The 18,877-nt window shown below is 39.1% G+C and overlaps 1 protein-coding gene across 2 annotated transcripts in view; it reads right to left on the reverse strand.

The window, feature by feature from the left end:
* ARHGAP10 (Rho GTPase activating protein 10) overlaps positions 1-18,877 on the reverse strand; it is a 373,246-nt gene that overhangs the window by 38,821 nt on the left and 315,548 nt on the right. For both annotated transcript variants that reach the window (XM_069556745.1, XM_069556746.1), the window contains one exon: positions 17,312-17,459. In XM_069556745.1, the coding sequence (XP_069412846.1) occupies positions 17,312-17,459 (148 nt within the window). The remainder of the gene's footprint in view (positions 1-17,311; positions 17,460-18,877) is intronic.

Here is an 18,877-nt window from a genome sequence, read left to right on the forward strand (position 1 = left end):
TATTTACCTGTTCTCCTCCCCTCCATTCTTTTCCCCTGAACAATATAAATTATCAATTGCCAGATGAAGACCTTAAATAGCAATCAATAAGTCTCCTTACTAAGCTGGACAAAAATAACCAAAACCCCATGACTAAGTTACATCTTCTTGGAAAGTTATATAGAAAGTACAAAGAGTTCCTCTATTTGTCCTCAGGAAAATATAAGCTAAAACTCTTGAGTATGTACTAAATGTTGGGTGCTTCTGTTCAGTTCAGTCCAGTCGCTCAGTCGTGTCCGACTCTTTGCGACCCCATGAATCACAGCACGCCAGGCCTCCCTGTCCATCACCAACTCCAGGAGTTCACTCAGACTCACGTCCATCGAGTCGGTGATGCCATCCAGCCATCTCATCCTTTATCTTCCCCTTCTCCTCCTGCCCCCAATCCCCCCCAGCATCAGAGTCTTTTCCAATGAGTCAACTCTTCGCATGAGGTGGCCAAAGTACTCATTTGTTCTTGGCAAAAGCCATGTGAAAGTTTACTAACCCAAACTCATGAGGCTTGGAGGGGAATTTGCCTAGGTCATAAAAGACAAGAAGAGGACAGGGACTGAAATCCAGGTTAGGTTACACCCAAACCTAGCCACAAATAATGCTGCCATTCACTAAAACTCATCGCTGTCTTAAGTGTTTCCACAAATATGTTGAGCTCAGTCGCTGTGTCCAACTCTTCTGTGACCCTATGGACTGTAGCCTGCCAGGCTCCTCTATCCACAGGATTTCCCGGGCAAGAACACTGGAGCGGATTGCCATTTCCTTCTCCATGGATTTCCAGTAACACTGATCCCCAAAATGCCAGGGCAATGAGACTGTGAGAGCAGCCCAGGGGGGAGATGAAGGATGCACTAAATCCAACATGAAAACACTAAGCAGGGAGGGCTCCCCATTCTCAATGTGTGGCCACGGAAGCTTCTCCAGTTCAGCTCAGGCGAGTGGGACTCCATATGTTTCTCCTTGAGCTTTGCTTTGTGTTTTCTGCTTCAAAATCTTCAACTTACACCCAAGACACAAAATAGTAAGCACAGCTTACATCAGTTAGGCTGAAACTATTGTAACTTAAGTACACATATCGGTATGCATGTTTTATGTGTATACGTGCCTTTATATACGTATGTAATGACAAGGAAAAAGAAAGAGGTACGTTTAAAGATGAAAATCAGATTCTCACTTTCTAAGGAGAACTTATGTCATAGCTGACTAATATTCTTCCAGGTTTATTTCTATGTTTATATATTTATTCACTTAGTTTTCCTTTGAGAATGGAGGCGATTCTGAAATTCTGTTTTATAACTTACTTTAGCCACTCAAAAACACACTATGTGTATTATTTCTCTGGACACATTTTTATGTGTGTGTGTGTGAGATCCTTGGAAGCTGAGGAGCCTGTGTGTGGTTAGTAAGGGACGTACATTGCTTGCATTTGGCTGTACAACACAAGGCTTCTAGGAGCACGCTCACACAAGAGAACACGAGGAATAATACACAGCAATATAAAAGGAGAGAGCTCTCTATACGGGCATGAAAGTAACACCAGATATACTGTGGTTCTTTTTTTAAATAAAGGACTCAACTATATATATGCATATATATATATATATGAAAGATTCTAGAAGAAAAAAATAAATTATAGGTTGAACCATGTCAAACAGCTGCTATTCAATCATTTTTGACACAAACAGCAGGGCAGTTTCACATGGAACGACCCTACTCATAACAGTGGCTAGTAATCCAATTTGGAATTTTAACTTTCAAAGGACTTAAGAAACTACAGGCTGAAATGACAGGAAATTAATGTTGCTTTACTATTTTGAAGCACTGAATGAAAAAAAAAAAGTGTGACGGTGCGGATATTACATAACTCTAGAACTGAGAGATGGCACTAGGCATGGCTCCACCTGCTAATGGCAGTGGCTACAGAGCTGGTTTGCAGATGCACCTAGGGGGCAGGGACTGAAGTACTGGAATTGAATGGAGACTTTTCACTTTATTACAACTAACATAAGACTAGACACTGGTTCACTGAGGTAAATGGGTACAAGCATCACGATAAAACACATATAATACTGAAATAAAATTACTATTTTCCCTCCTCCTTGCCCATAGAAATGAGCATCTCTCTTTTCCTTGGGGGTCCATTTTTGTAACAGTGTATTGTATCCTAGGTTTAAAACCATCCTCAGTTCAGTTCAGTTCAGTCGCTCAGTCGTGTCCAACTCTTTGCGACCCCATGAATCGCAGCATGCCAGGCCTCACTGTCCATCACCAACCCCCGGAGTTCACTCAGACTCACATCCATCCAGTCAGTGATGCCATCCAGCCATCTCATCCTCTGTCGTCCACTTCTCCTCTTGCCCCCAATCCCTCCCAGCATCAGAGTCTTTTCCAATGAGTCAACTCTTCGCATGAGGTGGCCAAAGTACTGGAGCTTCAGCTTTAGCACATTTCTTCCAAAGAAATCCCAGGGCTGATCTCCTTCAGAATGGACTGGTTGGATCTCCTTGCAGTTCAAGGGTCTCTCAAGAGTCTTCTCCAATACCACAGTTCAAAAGCATCAATTCTTCGGTGCTCAGCCTTCTTCACAGTCCAACTCTCACATCCATATATGACCACTGGAAAAACCATAGCCTTGACTAGACGGACCTTAGTCGGCAAAGTAATGTCTCTGCTTTTGAATATGCTATCTAGATTGGTCATAACTTTCCTTCCAAGGAGTGTCTTTTAATTTCACGGCTGCAATCACTATCTGCAGTGATTTTGGAGCCCCCCAAAATAAAGTCTGACACTGTTTCCCCATCTATTTCCCATGAAGTGATAGACCAGATGCCATGATCTTAGTTTTCTGAATGTTGAGCTTTAAGCCAACTTTTTCACTCTCCTCTTTCACTTTCATCAAGAGGCTCTTTAGTTCCTCTTCACTTTCTGCCATAAGGGTGGTGTCATCTGCATATCTAAGGTTATTGATATTTCTCCCGGCAATCTTGATTCCAGCTTGTGCTTCCTCCATCCCAGTGTTTCTCATGATGTACTCTGCATGTAAGTTAAATAAGCAGGGTGACAATATACAGCTGTGACGTACTCCGTTTCCTATTTGGAACCAGTCCATTGTTCCATGTCCAGTTCTAACTGTTGCTTCCTGACCTGCAGACAGGTTTCTCAAGAGGCAAGTCAGGTGGTCTGGTATTCCCATCTCTTTCAGAATTTTCCACAGTTTATTGTGATCCACACAGTCAAAGGCTTTGGCATAGTCAATAAAGTAGAAGTAGATGTTTTTCTGGTCCTTTCTTCTCCATCTCTTTCAACCATCACTCTGATTTCTTTATAACAAGCCACTGTTTCTAATGAAAAAACTAAGAATTATTCTTAAAATTAAAAAAGTAAATCAACATAGCACTTGAAAGGCACATGATAGCTCAAGAAAGATTGGTCGTGGAAAACTCCAGAGAAGAGAAGATGCTGTGTTGAGGCACTTGGGTTTGTACTTGAGCAGAGTGGTAAGGAGTCCAGACTGTGGGATCTGACTGGTCAATCTTGGGTCTGTCCCTCACCAGCTGGGAGACTGAAGTAAGCTACTGCACCTTCTCTGAGTCTCAGTTTCCTCAATTATAAAATACCGACAATAGTACTACCTAAAGCATTGTTAAAAGGATTACCTAAGTTTAACAAATATTGCTAACAACAGTAGCTGGCATATAATATGCTATCTATACCTATGCAGTAGTGTTACCCTCTCAATTGTATATTCTATTCTCACAGTAAGTATTAAAAATGTTAAGAGTCCACCTTTGAAATAATTAAGACAATAACCAGAGAATTAAAGAGTCACTATTTCTATTTATACCCAAAGAGAAAAATAAAACCATGACCATCATCACATTTCAAGCTCAAAAACTCATGCTGCTGAGTTCAGAGAACAAATATTAGTACCCACAAAATATTAGACGTATAATTCACTGTAAAAATCTTCACTGAGGATTTTGTTTTTTCCCCTATCCAAGGGTGACACTGGGCTTCTAAATACTGGCTCAGAAGACACGCAGGAATGCCATGGCAAGTAGAATGAGCATTTAGGAGGAGCCAGGCTGCTAAGTTGCGACCCAGGGTTCACAAAAAGCAACGTGAAGACAATTGGTTATAGGAGTAGTCTCCACAGTTGACTCAACCCCAAGTCATTTTTTTTCTTCAATAGCTGGGAAGGATTTAGTAAGTACAAATTAACTGGCCACAGGTTTGTTTGGTTATAGTAATTGTATATGGCACTCTTTACTCTGGGTAACATTTTTCTTTTGCTCCTCTGCACAGCTTGGGGATCTTAGTTCCCTGACCAGCAATTGAACCTGGAACCCAGCAGTCAAAGTGCAGAGTCTTAACCACTAGACCATCAGGGCAGTCCTGGGTGCCTGGTAATTTTTATCATGGTCCATAAGAGTTTTCTGAGCAATCAAAGTCATCTGGACTTGGCCACATTGAGATAATACCTTTCCCTTCAAGATTTCTCTTCATCTTCCTGGCTACCAAAGGAAATGTTTCAAATCAGTCACTCCTGAAAGCCTTAAAAAATCTATTTCATTCAGGATAAACAATACTTTGGTTGGTTTGAAAAGACATGTCTTAGACAGCCCAGCTACCTCCTACGCTGTAAGTGTTTCAAAGGGGGCTATAAAGAGTGACAGCTGCTTGAATTCAGAACTAGAAATTAAAATAAAAGCTATTAGAAGTGAAGAAAAAAACCCACACCACAGGGAGACAAGCTTGAAAGACTTCTTCTCTCTTCTATAAATTCAAGTTACCTGCCATGAACTTATTTTCACCACAGAAGCAGCTATGTATTTTTTTTAAGGCATTAAATAAGCCTTTTCCCCCCCTCCATGTTCATCCCACACAGAAGCACAGTTAAGATTATAGAGGAAGTCATATAAGAAGCTGCCTCGTGCTTTGTCGCTAATACGCCGGGGGCTGAGCTTCAGGGAGGCATCTGGGGAGACGGCCATGCAGAGGAAGCCGCATGCGTGATTTACGGGCAGGCCACAATTCAGTCACAGCCCTGATATTCCAGCTGCCTTTTCCAACCCACTGATCTAATCACTGTAATAGACATAATCTGTCTACATTGGCTGTCACTGAGTCAAGTGCGGGCTTAGATTTAACTTCACAACACGGTAATTCCATGCTACGGAACCGTGACTTTGCTCTGAGAAGGTGACAAGAGGTCTTGATCCTCGGGGAAGTTATTATCCAGGGTCCACCCGTGAAGGGTCATGCAAAAAATAAAAATGATAAGAATCAAGAGAAGATGACCAAGCCTAAGACAAAGACCTACCTTGGACCAGTTACTTGGAGTGGTCATCCTTCTATGCAAACTGAACAGATATGTCTACAAGGAAATGCCAATAGCTCTGAAAGTCCACATCAACCAAGGTTTTACATCGGTTCTTCTCTCACATAAGGGCCCTGGTACAATTTGAGAGAGGATGGGGTAGTAACAATTTACTTACAAAAGCATGCTTTCGTGACCGTCATTTTTTTTAAAAAATATCGGAGTATAGCTGATTAAGCCCTTATAGATGGACTTCCCTGGTGGCGCAGGGGTAATGAATCTGCCTGTTAATGCAGGAGATGCAAGGGGCTCAGGTTCAATCCTGGGTCAGGAAGATTGCCTGGAGAAGGAAATGGCAACCCACTCCAGTAATCTTGCCTGGAGAAGTCCATGGACAGAGGAGCCTGGTGGGCTACAGTCGACGGGGTCACAAAGAGGCACACACATGGTTGATTAACAACGCTGTGTTAGTTTCAAGTGTACAGCAAAGTGATTCAGTTGTACATACACAGGTATCTATTCTTTTTCAAATTCTTCTTCCATTTAAGTTATTACAGAGTACTGAGTAGAGTCCCCTGTGCGATACAGTAGGTCCTTGTTGATCATTTTAACTCTAACAGTTGTACACGTCAATCCCAAACTCCTCATTTATCCCTCTGAAGATACTCTGTTGGGCCTGAGACTGGGGAGTGCATAGCTGCCATGACTGCCAGCCTTCCATCCTTGACATCTACTGAAATAACCATCTTTGAGTGTGGTGGGTGCTGCCTGTCCTTTACAAAAGCCTATGAATGAATGGATATGTCTGTGAGGCAAAGTAGGAGAAAACTGAGTTCTGTAATACACTGTTCATAATTTACGACACTATACTTTCTCTAGGAAGATAACATTTTAGGCATTATGTAATATTTCTCTATCCACCGGTTTTTATATACACTACTTATACCAAACCCATTTTCTAAAGCAGTCACACACAACAATATGTACTGATGACACTAACGAAATGAGATCATTTCTTCCTTTTGATGAGAAGATGGTCTAAATATTTTTATTTAAAAAAAGCCTCAGAACCAGACTAAAATATAAACACAAGGAATAGATTTACCTATAAGCCTAAACTGCTGTTGATGACGTCTATTTTAATGACCTGCTTTCATCTCCCACACCTGATCAGTGCAGAAGTCACAAACCTGCTTTAACATCTCTACCAAGCAACTACTTATTTTCAATTCCTACTGCTGATTCAAGCCCAAGCAACCTAAGCTTAAATTATCAACCCAGGGTTTTTCAAAAGCCTCCTTGATTCCTACTGACAGATTTGTTCTAATCTGATTTTAGAGACTAATGCGCATCAGGAGAGGTTCCCTCCTTTAAGAAAGGAGAGAAACGGTCCCGTCTCATTGTTAATCCATCTCCCCTTCAGCAGTTGTGTTTTCACATTTCTGCTTACAACGCTCTGCACTGTCGTCATACTCCCCACCACAGTGTAGGACTATAATACATGTTCAACAAAATGTGCCGCAGTTAGCACATTGGGGATCCAAGTGGGAACGTGCCAACCTAACGATACCCAAGTAAGAACTACTCTAAAATAATATCAAATCTTGCCAATTGGCTTGCAAGACGATTTTGTTTTCAACTCATTATAAGTCATATTTTTTATGTTGTCTAAACAAACAAACTGCTATATCGTGTACAAAAGAAGATAGGCAGAGAATACCTAATTACCCAAGAAGATACAAATAAAAACTAGTCCTGTGAATGTCTAGTTCTGTTTAAAATTAGAGCTAGCATACAGGAAGAATTGGAGAGCTTAGTCAAAATTCAGATGATAATCTTCTCACTAACTCCCAACCTTCTTTTAAAATGTTTCTTCTGCCTTGAATAGAAAATAGCAAAGAATATACTTCATATAGCCTCATGAACTTTCCTTATACATGATGACATTAAAACAAACAAAGTCTCTGTTTATATGAAAGGGCACTAAGGATTGAGGGGCCAGCCCCATCCACTAGACACCACAGCGGGAGCCACAGTCCCACCGTAGGAGAGCTCACACTGCCCACACCATGAATATTCCCTGAGCACCTAGCTCTGGTGGGCCAGTCAGGAAAACACTTCTGAGCCCCACAGGGAATCTCCTAAATGAGGCCATTCCTTCAATTCAGGGAGAGAGAACTGATTTACCTAATACATAATGTCAACTACAAATTGACACCTGCCATCCAACTCTCCAAGGATTAAATCATGAGCTGCTGCAGTTGCTGATTTTCAATACACCCTGGAAGGAATTCATGGTGTGGAGAGCAGAAATGAGGCGCTCTGTGCTCTGGGAAACTGACAGGACAGGGTTTTAGAGAGCTAGATATTCTCAGGAGCTGATCTTATGAGCACAATTCTTATATCTACTCACATCCAGAAAAGCACTAAAATCCTTCATGGTGACAATGGCTCCTTGTGACTAGTAGAAATCTTCTGAAAAGAAGATTATGTGCTTGAGTGCATGTACTCCCCCTTTACTGAAATCACATATATACTGACCTTCCCCTCTCCATCCCTGCCACCTCTTTGGAGCAGTTTCTCAGAGCTATCTGAAATTTTGTTTACCAGGCTATAGTCCTCATTTTGCCCCAAATAAAACTCACAACTTTCACATTGTGCATTTTTTTAAAGTCAATAATAGAAACAAACACAAAATGAGACAAAAAGAAGAGACAATGGAATATGTTCCAACTAAAGAAAAAGACAAAGCCTCAGAAAAAGAACAAAAGAAAGCAAAGATAAGCCATTTACCTGTCAAGAGTTCAAATAGTCAAGAAGGTACTCACTGAACTTGGGAGGAGAACAGATGAATACAATGAGAACTTCAACAAAGAGACATTAAAGATAAGAAAGTACCAAACATAAGTTATAACTGAACTGAAAATACACTGCAGGAATTCAACAGGAGACTAAATGAGGCAAGAGAATGAATCAGCAAGCTGGAAGACAAACCAATAGGACTCACCCAGACAAAGCAGCAAAAAGAAAAAAAAAAAAATTTAAGTGAAGATAAGCTAAGGGACCTTTGGGACAACATCAAGAAGAATATATTCATATACAGGGGTGCCTGGAGGAGAAGAGGGAGAGAAAGGGGCAGAAAAGAAACCTCCCTAATCTGTGGAAGGAAACAGACTTTTCAAGGGTCCAGGAAGCCCAAGAGTTCCAAACAAGATGGAACCAAAAAGACACACGCAAAGACACACAGTTAAAACGGTAAAAGTTAAGGATAAAGAGAGAATTCTAAAAGCAGCAAGAGAAAAACAATTTGTTGTATACAAGCAAAGCCCCATAAGGCTATTAGCAAATTTTTCAGCAGAAACTTAGGCCATAAGGGAGTGATACAACATATTCAAAGTGCTGAAAGAAAAAAGAACTCTGTACCCACAAAGTTATCATTCAGAACTGAAGTAGAAATTAAGAGTTTCCCAGATAAGTTAAAGCTACAGGAATTTATCACCAACAAATCAGCCCTGTAAGAAATGATAAAATGAGTTTTTCAAGCTGAAAAGAAATGGCACTAATAATGAGATAACATATGAAAGTAAAATGATCACTGGAAAAGGTAAACATATAATAATGAACCAGCCACTTAAAACGCAAAGATGAAGGTTAAAAGACAAAAAGTAGTCAACTTAACTAAAATTAAAATAATTAGTTAAAAGATGCACAAAATAAAAAGATGTAAAATGTGTCATCAAAAGTATAAAATGTGGGGACTTCCCTGGGCCAGTGGTTAAGACTCTGTGTCTGAATGCAGGGAATATGGGTTTGATCCCTGGCTAGGGAATTAAGATCCCACATGATGTGCAGTGTGGCCAAAAACAAATTAATTAATTAAAAGTTACTAAAATAGCTTTTTTTTCAATGGTATAAAATGTGATTGGGGAGTAAAAAGATAAATTTGGACACATTCCAACGCTTTAAGCAGCTATCAACTTAAAATGGGCTACTATGAAAATGTTGTATGTGAATCTCATTGAAACCATGAGAAAAAGCTTACAGTAAACACAAAGAAGAAAATGATGAAGAAATGTCAATATACCACACATACACAACCACCAAAACAAAAGAAGCTATTAACAGAGAAGGAATAGAGAAGAACTACAACAATAGCCAGAAAACAACATAAAGGCAATAAGTACATTCCTATCAATAATTGCTTTAAATGTAAAAGGACTAAATTTTACAATCAAGAGAATGGCTGAATGGAGACAGACTTCAGAAGACAGGGCACATCCAAACTCAAAGTGAAGGGACATAAAAAAAGACATTTCACACAAATGGAAATAAAAGGAAGCTGGAGAAAACTCTACTCATATCAGACAAAACGTTCTTTAAAACAAAGACTGTAATAAAAGACAAAGAAGGGCATTATATGATGATAAAGATGTTAATACAGCAAGAAGAGATACGATTTATAAACGTATATGCACCCAGCAGAGGAGCACAAGATATACAAAATCCAGTATTAATGGACATGCAAAGAGATTAATAGAGGCAATACAATTATAGTGGGCGACTTTAACACCTCGCTTACATCAGTGGGTAGGTCACCCAGACAGAAAGTCAACAAGGAAACATTGAATTTAAACAATGCATTAGATCAGATGGACTTAACACAAATACAGAACATTCCATCCAAAAGCAGAATATACACTCTTTTAAAGTGCACGTGGAACATTCTCCAAGATAGGCTACATGTTATTTCACTAGTTTCAAGACTGAAATTATACATCAAGCATTTATTCCAACCACAGTGGTATGAAACTAGAAAACAATCACAAGAGGAAACAAAAAAGTAAAATCCCCAAAATCATGATGGTAAGTAGGCTACTGAGGAACCAATGCATCAGAGAAATCAAAGGAGAGATTAAAAAATATTTAGAGGTAAAAACAGAAATACAACATGCCAAAATCAATGAGTTGCAGCAAAGAAAGTTCACAGCAATACAGGCCTACCTTACGAAATAAGAAAATTTCCAATTAGACAACCTAACTTCACATCTAAAGAAACTAGAAAAAGAAGAACAAAGTCCAAAAAGGAAGGGAATAATAGAGTGAAAATAACGAAACAGAGATGAAAAAACAATGGAAAAGATCAATGAAACTACAAGCTGGTTTTCTGAAAAGACAAAAACCGACAAGCCTTTAGTTAGACTTACCAAGAGAAAAAGAGAGGACTCAACTAAATAAAATCAGAGATGAAAGACGGAAAGTAACAACTAGAGAAACACAAAGAATCATGAAAAACTACTACAAACAATTATAAACTAACAAACTGTGGACAACCTAGAAGAAATGGATCAATTCCTAGAAGCAGTCAATCTTCTAAGACTAAATCACGAAGAAAGAGAATATCTAAACTAGATCAATTACTAGTAAGGAGGTTGAAACAGTAATCAAAAATCTCTCAACAAACAAAAACCCAGGCAGATGGCTTCACTAGCAAATTCTACAAAACACTCAAAGATTTAAAACCCAACATGCTCAAGCATTTCCAAAAAAAAAAAGAAAGAAAAGGAGAGAAATCTTTCATATACGTTTTATGAAGCCAGAATTACCCTGATGCCAAAACCAGATAAGAACACCACAAAAAAGAGAAAATTATGGGCCAATACCTTGATGAATATACATGAAAAAAATTCTCAACAAAATATTAGCAAATGAAATTCAACAACAGATTAAAAGGATCTTACATCATTATCAATTGGGATATAAGATTGGTTCAACACCCATAAATCAATCAATAAGATACATCACATTCCAAGCTAAAGAGTAAAAACCATATGATCATCTTAATAGATGACCAAAAAAGCATTTCACAGAATTCAACATTCATTTATGGTAAAAACTCTCAACAAAGTGCGTGTAAAGGGCATGAACCTTTACATAACTGAGGCCGTATGTAACAAATCCACAGCTAACATCATATTCTAATAGTGAAAAGCTGAAAGATTTTTCTGAAGATTAGGAACAAGACAAGGATGCCCACTCTCACCTTACTTTTACTGAACACAGTACTGAAAGTCCTAGTCACAATAATTATGTTAAGAAAAGAAATAAAGGACATCAAAACTAGAAAGGAAGAAATAAAACTGTCACCATCCACAGATGACATAATACCATATATAGAAAACTCTAAAGCTTCCAACAACAACAAAAAAAAGACTGTTAGAATAAATGAATTCATTAAAGTTGCAAGATACAAAATCAATATATAGAAATTTGTGGCATACACTGACACCAAACTACCAGAAACGGAAATTAAGAAAACAATCCCATTTAAAACTGCATCAAAAATAATGAAATACCTGGTAATCAAGTTAACCGAGGAGGTGAAAGACCTGTAAACTGAAAACTATAAGACACTGGAAAGAAATCAAAGGAGACACAAATAAATGGAAAGATATTCCATGCTCAAAGATTAGAAAAATATTGCTAAAATATCCATGCTATCTACAGATTCAATGAAATTCCTATCAAAATGCCAATGGCACATTCCACAAAATAAAGGGAAGGGGAAAGAATAGGAACAAATAATTCTTAAAATTGTATGGAACCACAAAAGACCCCAAATAGCCAAAACAATCTTGAGAAAGAACAGCAAAGCTGGAGGTATTATACTCCCTTTATTCCAAGTATACTACAAAGCTATAGTAATCCAAACAGTATGGTACTGGAACAAAAATAGACACACAGGTCAAAAAAACAGAACTGAGATTCCAGGAATAAACTTTCACACACATGGACAATTAAATTATGGAACAAATCACATAAAATGTAGAAATGACAGTCTCTTCAATAAACAGCCCTGGGAGAACTAGACAGCCTCATGTGAAAGAATGACCAGACACAAAAATTAACTCAAAATGCATTAAACACTTGAGTGTAAGAGCTGAAACCATAAAATACCTTGATGGAAACATAGGCAGTAAACTCACTGACATTGGCCATAGCTAATTTTTTTGTGGATCTGACTCCAAAGGCAAGGGAAACAGAAGCACAATAAATGAATGAGACTGTATCAATCCTGCACCGCAAAAGAAACTATCAACAAAATGACAAGCCAACCTGCAGAATGGAAGGAGATATTAGCAAAGCACATATACAATAAGGCTTTAAAATGTCAAACTATATAAAGAACTCACACAAATTAACAATGAAAACAAAAAAATAAATAAACCCACCCATGTTAAAAGTACCCACTCATGTTAAAACTGGGCTGAGGGCTTCCCTGGTGGTCTGGTGGCTTAAAGCCTCCTTGCAATGCAGGGGACACAGACTCGATCCCTGGTCTGAGAAGATCCTGCATGCTGTGGGGCGACCAAGCCCCTGACCCACAGCCGCTGCAGCCCACGTGCCCTAGAACCTGCGGTCCTCCAGAGACGCCACCACAATGGCGTCTCACGGACCACAGAGGGCAGGAACCCGGAGTCAGCGCAACAACAGAAAGATCGTGGGCAACGACGAAGACCTAGGGCAGCCAAAAACAAGGCAATCAATCAACAAAACTTTAAAACAGGCAGCAAATATGAACACTTCCCAAAGAAGGCATAGAAAGGGCCAAAAGACACAGGAAAAGACGTTCAACATCATCCATTATGAGGAAAACGCAAATCAAAAGCATAATGAGGTACCACCACACACCTGTCAGAATGACTATTATCAAAGATAAGGAAACGCTGGAGAGGCCTTGGAGAAGAGAGAACCCTGGGGCACTGCTGGTGGGAAAGTAACCTGCTACAGCCGTTAGGGAAAACAGTCCCTCAAGAGACGAAGAACAGAACTGCCACGTGACCCAGCTCTTCCACTTCTGAGTATTCACCTGAAGAACACAAAAACACTAATTCAAAAAGACACATGCAGCCCAATTTTCACTGCAGCATTATGTATAATAGCCAAGATATGGAAAACAACCCGTGTCCACTGACGGATGGATAGATATGTATATATATTCCATCCATGTATATTGCATATGTATATATGTAACTCAGCCATGAAAAAGAATGGAATCCTGATATCTGTGACAACAAAGAAGGACCTTGGAAGTATTTTGCTATATGAAGTAAGCCAGAGAGAGAAAGACAAATACTATATTATTTCACTCACATGTGGGATCTTAAAAGACAAAACAAATAAACAAAATAAAACAAATACGCAGATGTGGAGAACAGATTAGTGGTTGGAAAGAGGGTTGGGAAGTGGATGAAAGGGTTGAAGGTCAACTGTATGGTGATGGATGATAACTGATTTGTGGTGGTGATTAACCTCTAGTGTATATAGATGTCAAGTTATAATGTCCATCTGGAATCCATATAATTAAAAAAGAGGTAGTAAGGACATAGATTTGGAGTGGGCAGGTGAAATCAAAAATACAACATACACTAACTTTTTAAAAGTTCCTTTACTACCACTTCTGAGGAAATAAAAACACAGGAACATAAGTTGAGAATAAAATGAAAGGGAGCCTTTGATTTTTTTCATCTACTTTTTAGCATTGAGCAGCTTACCTTACATTTCACTATTTCACAAATGACTTAGCTAAAGCTACTCAGCTTTAAAGTTTTGAGACTATAAAACACTATATTAAAGTGAACAATATGGCTTCTACAAAATAATAAGAATTTCAGAAAAGATTTAACAGTTGCTCCAGAAATCTAGCTAGATACTATATCCATTTCAGTTCATATTAATCATCAACAGAGATCCTTAGGAAACTAAATTGTAAAGTTTTCTGCAAATAACAAGTCTAATACCATTAAATCACATATTAACAAAGGAAAACAGTGAGCCTGCCTATGCAGTGTGGCTAAATGTGCCAAGGCCAATTAAACCTTTGCTAAAGTAAAGATACTAAGTCTCTTTAATTAAATTTGCGGGGCGGGTATTAAAAAAACATAATAAGAACCACGTGTAACAGCAGAGGGTGTCTCTCCCAGTGCACACAGGCGAAGCGAGGCCTCTCCGCTTTTCAAGCCTACCCTACTTCCGCTCATGCCATCAGGCTTGCAGACTGGTAATCATGACTTTCTGATTTACTACATGCTAAACTAAAACTAATTCTAAGTGTTTTCCGGGGTTGGCTGTTCCGTACATCACATATTATAATTTCACACCCTACTGCATGCAGGAGAAGAAATAACATACTACAAACCACTTCACTCAAATACCAAATCTGTGACCAAAAAAGCTTAAGAAAATCCTCAAAGAACACAACAATGCAAAGCAACTATACTCCAGTAAAAAGTTAAAAAAAAAAAAAAAGAAAATCTCTAGTCATCCAAACTAATTCCTTGAATCTTGGCAGATAAATTACCTAACTTTAAACAAAAATAATTTGTACTGGACTTCATTAAATCTAACTTGTGCTACAGTGAATAAATGAGGGGGGGAAGGGAGGAAACACACTTGCATTTAAATTTTCTATTAGACTCAAACCAAATAATTTGGAAAAATAATTCAACCAAAGGTGGCTATAACGCATACTTTAACCAAAACTAGATAAACATGAGAAGTGACCCAATGACCATGAATAAGAAAAGATGCATAAAAATATTAAACTTTTGAAAATTCCAAATAGAGTTGACAATTAGATGACTCAGACTACTGAAAAACATTTAGTCCTGGTGATAAGAGATTTCTTTTGTGAAAGGGTAGAGTTTTCAGTATGCTAAGTAATCAATAACGAAGCTCTTTAGTATCCTTTTTCTGTGTTTCCTTTCAAAAGCATTTTCACCACCTCTTCGTTCATTTCCTTTTTCAGAATATGCGGAATATGGCTCCCACTTTGTTCTCTCTGAAATAATCCTTTTTTACACAACTTGAGTTTCACTAAAGCTGAGCTACAAATAGTTGGGGTGAGGGGAGAAGATAAATAACAGTTTTTAGTTGCTTTATCTTACGACCCGTGAGATAAGATCACTCCATGACCAAAATCACAAACTTCTGTGATTGTAAAAACATTCAAAAAAAATAAAATAAAACAAAGGCTGAAATCACGAATTAACATAAAGTTTATAAAAAGTCAAAATGTAGATTAAAACATCATATAAGTAGTGACTATAAAGACAGACTAAAGGAATTAAAAATCCGTCAATCTCTTTTCCTTATAATTAAAAATTTTAGAGAATTATTATGTAGCCTAAAAATCAGAAAAGCTGTGATTGTACACCATTTTGAATACATCCATAAAAAATATGCTAAATACCACTTCAGCAGTTTCTTACCCATTAATAATAATCACTCAGCAACCCAAAGATGAAGAGGTTAGTAAACTATATTCACACGACTGGATACTCTGATTCAATTGCTAAAAATAGCTGCCCCCCAAGTAGATGCAACTTGAAAACAAAAGGTCCCTCCTTGGTCATTTCTTTTGTGAAATGAGAGTCAATTCGATTTTGCTCAAAGTTGATAAGCCTGCGTAGGTACTGTTTCATGTCACCTTGATTTCTTTCCCCCACCTACTTTCCAACATTTGCCTCATTCACTAATCTTTTAACACTTCCACCGGAGGACAAGCGAGATAAAAGTCAAGGTGCAATTCAAACCAGTCAGCTTTACTCCTTATTAGCAACTCTGTAGAGACAGTGAATGTGAGGGAAAAAGAAAAGGGGAGAGGATTAAAAGTTAGCTGGGCTCAGAAGCTGAAACTAAGGACTAAAAGGCAGCTCTGAAATCAGAGGTTGCCTTAAATCATAGGGCCTCCCCGGTGACTCAGATGGTAAATAATCCGCCTGCAATGTGGGAGACCTGTGTTCGATCCCAGCATCAGGAAGATTTCCTGGAGAAGGGAACGGCTACCCACTTCAGTATTCTTGCCTGGAGGATCCCATGGACAGAGGAGACTGGCGGGCTACAGTCCATAGGGTCGCAAAGAGCTGGACACGACTAAGGGAATACACAGCAAATCATGCCCTTACTCTGGAAAATGTGGATGTGACTGTAAAACTAACACTTGTATCACGCGCACGTTATGTCTTAAATACTTTAAAAGAATACTGGAACGCCTTAGCCCTCACTGTTATTACAGGAGGCATTCTGAGCAGTCCTGCCCAGACCCCGTGGGAGTTAAGGACACATGTCACTTGCTGGCTTGGATCTTTGGATATCAGCTATACAGCTGCTTATGATGGAGGTACTGGATTTGTTTCTATCTTCATTTCTTCCCTCCCTTTCATAATCACTTCATACCTCCAAACCAATAAAATCTTGGTAGTTTCAATCTTATTCTCCACACCAATGACCACGTGGTTACCAATCAGCAACTGGGGTGTCCAATGAGCGCACAGCCTTGTTTTGTAAGGATCACTGTTTTAAATTCCAATTTGAGACAGGTGGCAACCAGAGGACAACAGTGAGCTGGAACGGGGTGGTTTGGATGGAAAGTGAGGGCTTCCACTGATCAGAGTCCCAGCGCAGCTTGGTCCACTCAGTCGCGCCCCAACCGTGGTCAATTTGCCACCCCTGCCACAGGATAAGACACCTGCGTCTGGAGAAAGTCAGAAAACTGGGGCAAGGATGGCGCAGAGGCACAGACCTGGTGCAACCTCGGCCTGCGCCTTTGATCTCAACACACTGAACATCAGATGGATCTGCTCCTCTCGCAAAAGACCTGCTTTCACTTTAGCTCCTCTTCCATTTGTCTCAGGGTTATGTAACCTCACAGGAGGTCACACAAGCCTCCCCAAAAAGAAACGTAAGCTGTCTTTTTCAAAGTAGAAAAAGAAACGCGCATAACAAAGACAAACAAACTGAACCGGTGCCTGCTCTCCCCGACACCAAAGCTTTACCCTCCCCGTTCATCTCAAAAAATTATAATCTTAAGGGGAGAAGGAAGCTAAAAACACAAAGGATGGGAAACCATGGCCTGCCCTGGGGACAAAGGCAAGAAGAAAAAGGTAAGGAACATCTTACCATCTTCCAGCTCAAGACAGAGATTATATACGGCCACCGGTCTCTTAGTCCTCTGGCCCTGCCTCTTCGATTGTCTTGGCGGAGCATTTGGGGGTGCTGACAGGGGGCCTGGCTCAGGCAATGTGGCATCAGGCAGGGTCCTAAAAATCTGCCATCGAAACACAAAGGACATTAATTGTTTTCCATGAACAGAAACTTGGGTTTTGCAACAATATACCAATCCCAAACAACATTTGATTTGGAGTCCATCCAAAATGGGCTGCTGGAGCCAAATATCCATGCCTTTAAATTTTGGGCATAAGTCATAAATCTTGTATTTATTTTTTAACAGATTGCAAAATAGAATTTCTCATTAACAGTAAGTAAAAGCAACATCAAATCATTATATTTCAAAATAGAGTCATGCCCAAAGTCTAATTATCTCCACCAGATGTAGACAATACCACAGCTCTTCATCCACAAAGGAAGTAACCAGGATAAAACACTAAAAACAAATATCCCATTCAATTTCACACAGGGTTATATTTATGCCAAAATGCTAGTTTCAATTTTTTTTCAAACTACATAAACAGAAACATACGACTGCAAATATTTTTTACACATTTAAAAATAGCGAGTGCTTGTGAAATTACCTTTCGGAGTCCACATACATTTTTCATAAAATGCTCTGTATGTTTAATCAATTTGTTTAATATCCTCCAACCTCCCTTAAATATTTCCCCTCTATTTTTGAAACCTAGAATATCAGCACCTTCATTATCTACAGTGTCATTCATCTGTCAGCAACAACAACATTAATTAAAATGTGCTGATTCTTTTCTTAGCAAATTTTTTTCTTTGAGAATCGCAAGCTGCACAATGCATGCATCCTAAGTCGTTTGTCTGACTCTTTGTGACCCTATGGACTGCATGTAGCTGCCAGGCTCCTCTGTCTGTAGGATTCTCCAGACTACTGGAGTGGGTTGCCCTGCCCTCCTCCAGGGATCTTCCCTACCCAGGGATCTTCCCTACCCAGGGATCAAACCCATGTCTCTTAGTCTCCTGCATTGGCAAGAGGGTTCTTTACCATTAGCGCCACCTGGGAAGCTCCAAACTGTGCCATAAAGGGAAGCATATCATAGAGGTGATTTATAATATAATTTCCATTGCTGCCAAGACCTGAGTTCAGAAGCTTCCCATCCCCAACACTGGAGTCCTTTCAGCCTTCAATGAAGTCCTAATATAAAATATTTAGACATCACCCAACTGACACTGTATCTCCAGAGCACTGACGTTCTAAATGTAGATACTTGGAGAAAGTCAGCTAGCATTAAATAAACCATAAATATAAAACTCACAATAAAAGGCATTGAGTGAAAGCCCTCTTGTTGCACGGGCATTATCATTTATGCATCTGAATAAAAATAGATGTACGACCTACATATACAAGTGAGGGTACCACATATACGTATCACATTTACTGGCTAACCAACATGTCAGAATTATATTCACAATCTACAAGTTCTCATCTAAAAGCTATCATATACCAACAGAAATAAACAATTTCAACAGAGCTTTTGCTCTATA

This window comes from Ovis canadensis, chromosome 17 (assembly GCF_042477335.2).
Source record: "Ovis canadensis isolate MfBH-ARS-UI-01 breed Bighorn chromosome 17, ARS-UI_OviCan_v2, whole genome shotgun sequence".
NCBI lineage: Eukaryota > Metazoa > Chordata > Mammalia > Artiodactyla > Bovidae > Ovis > Ovis canadensis.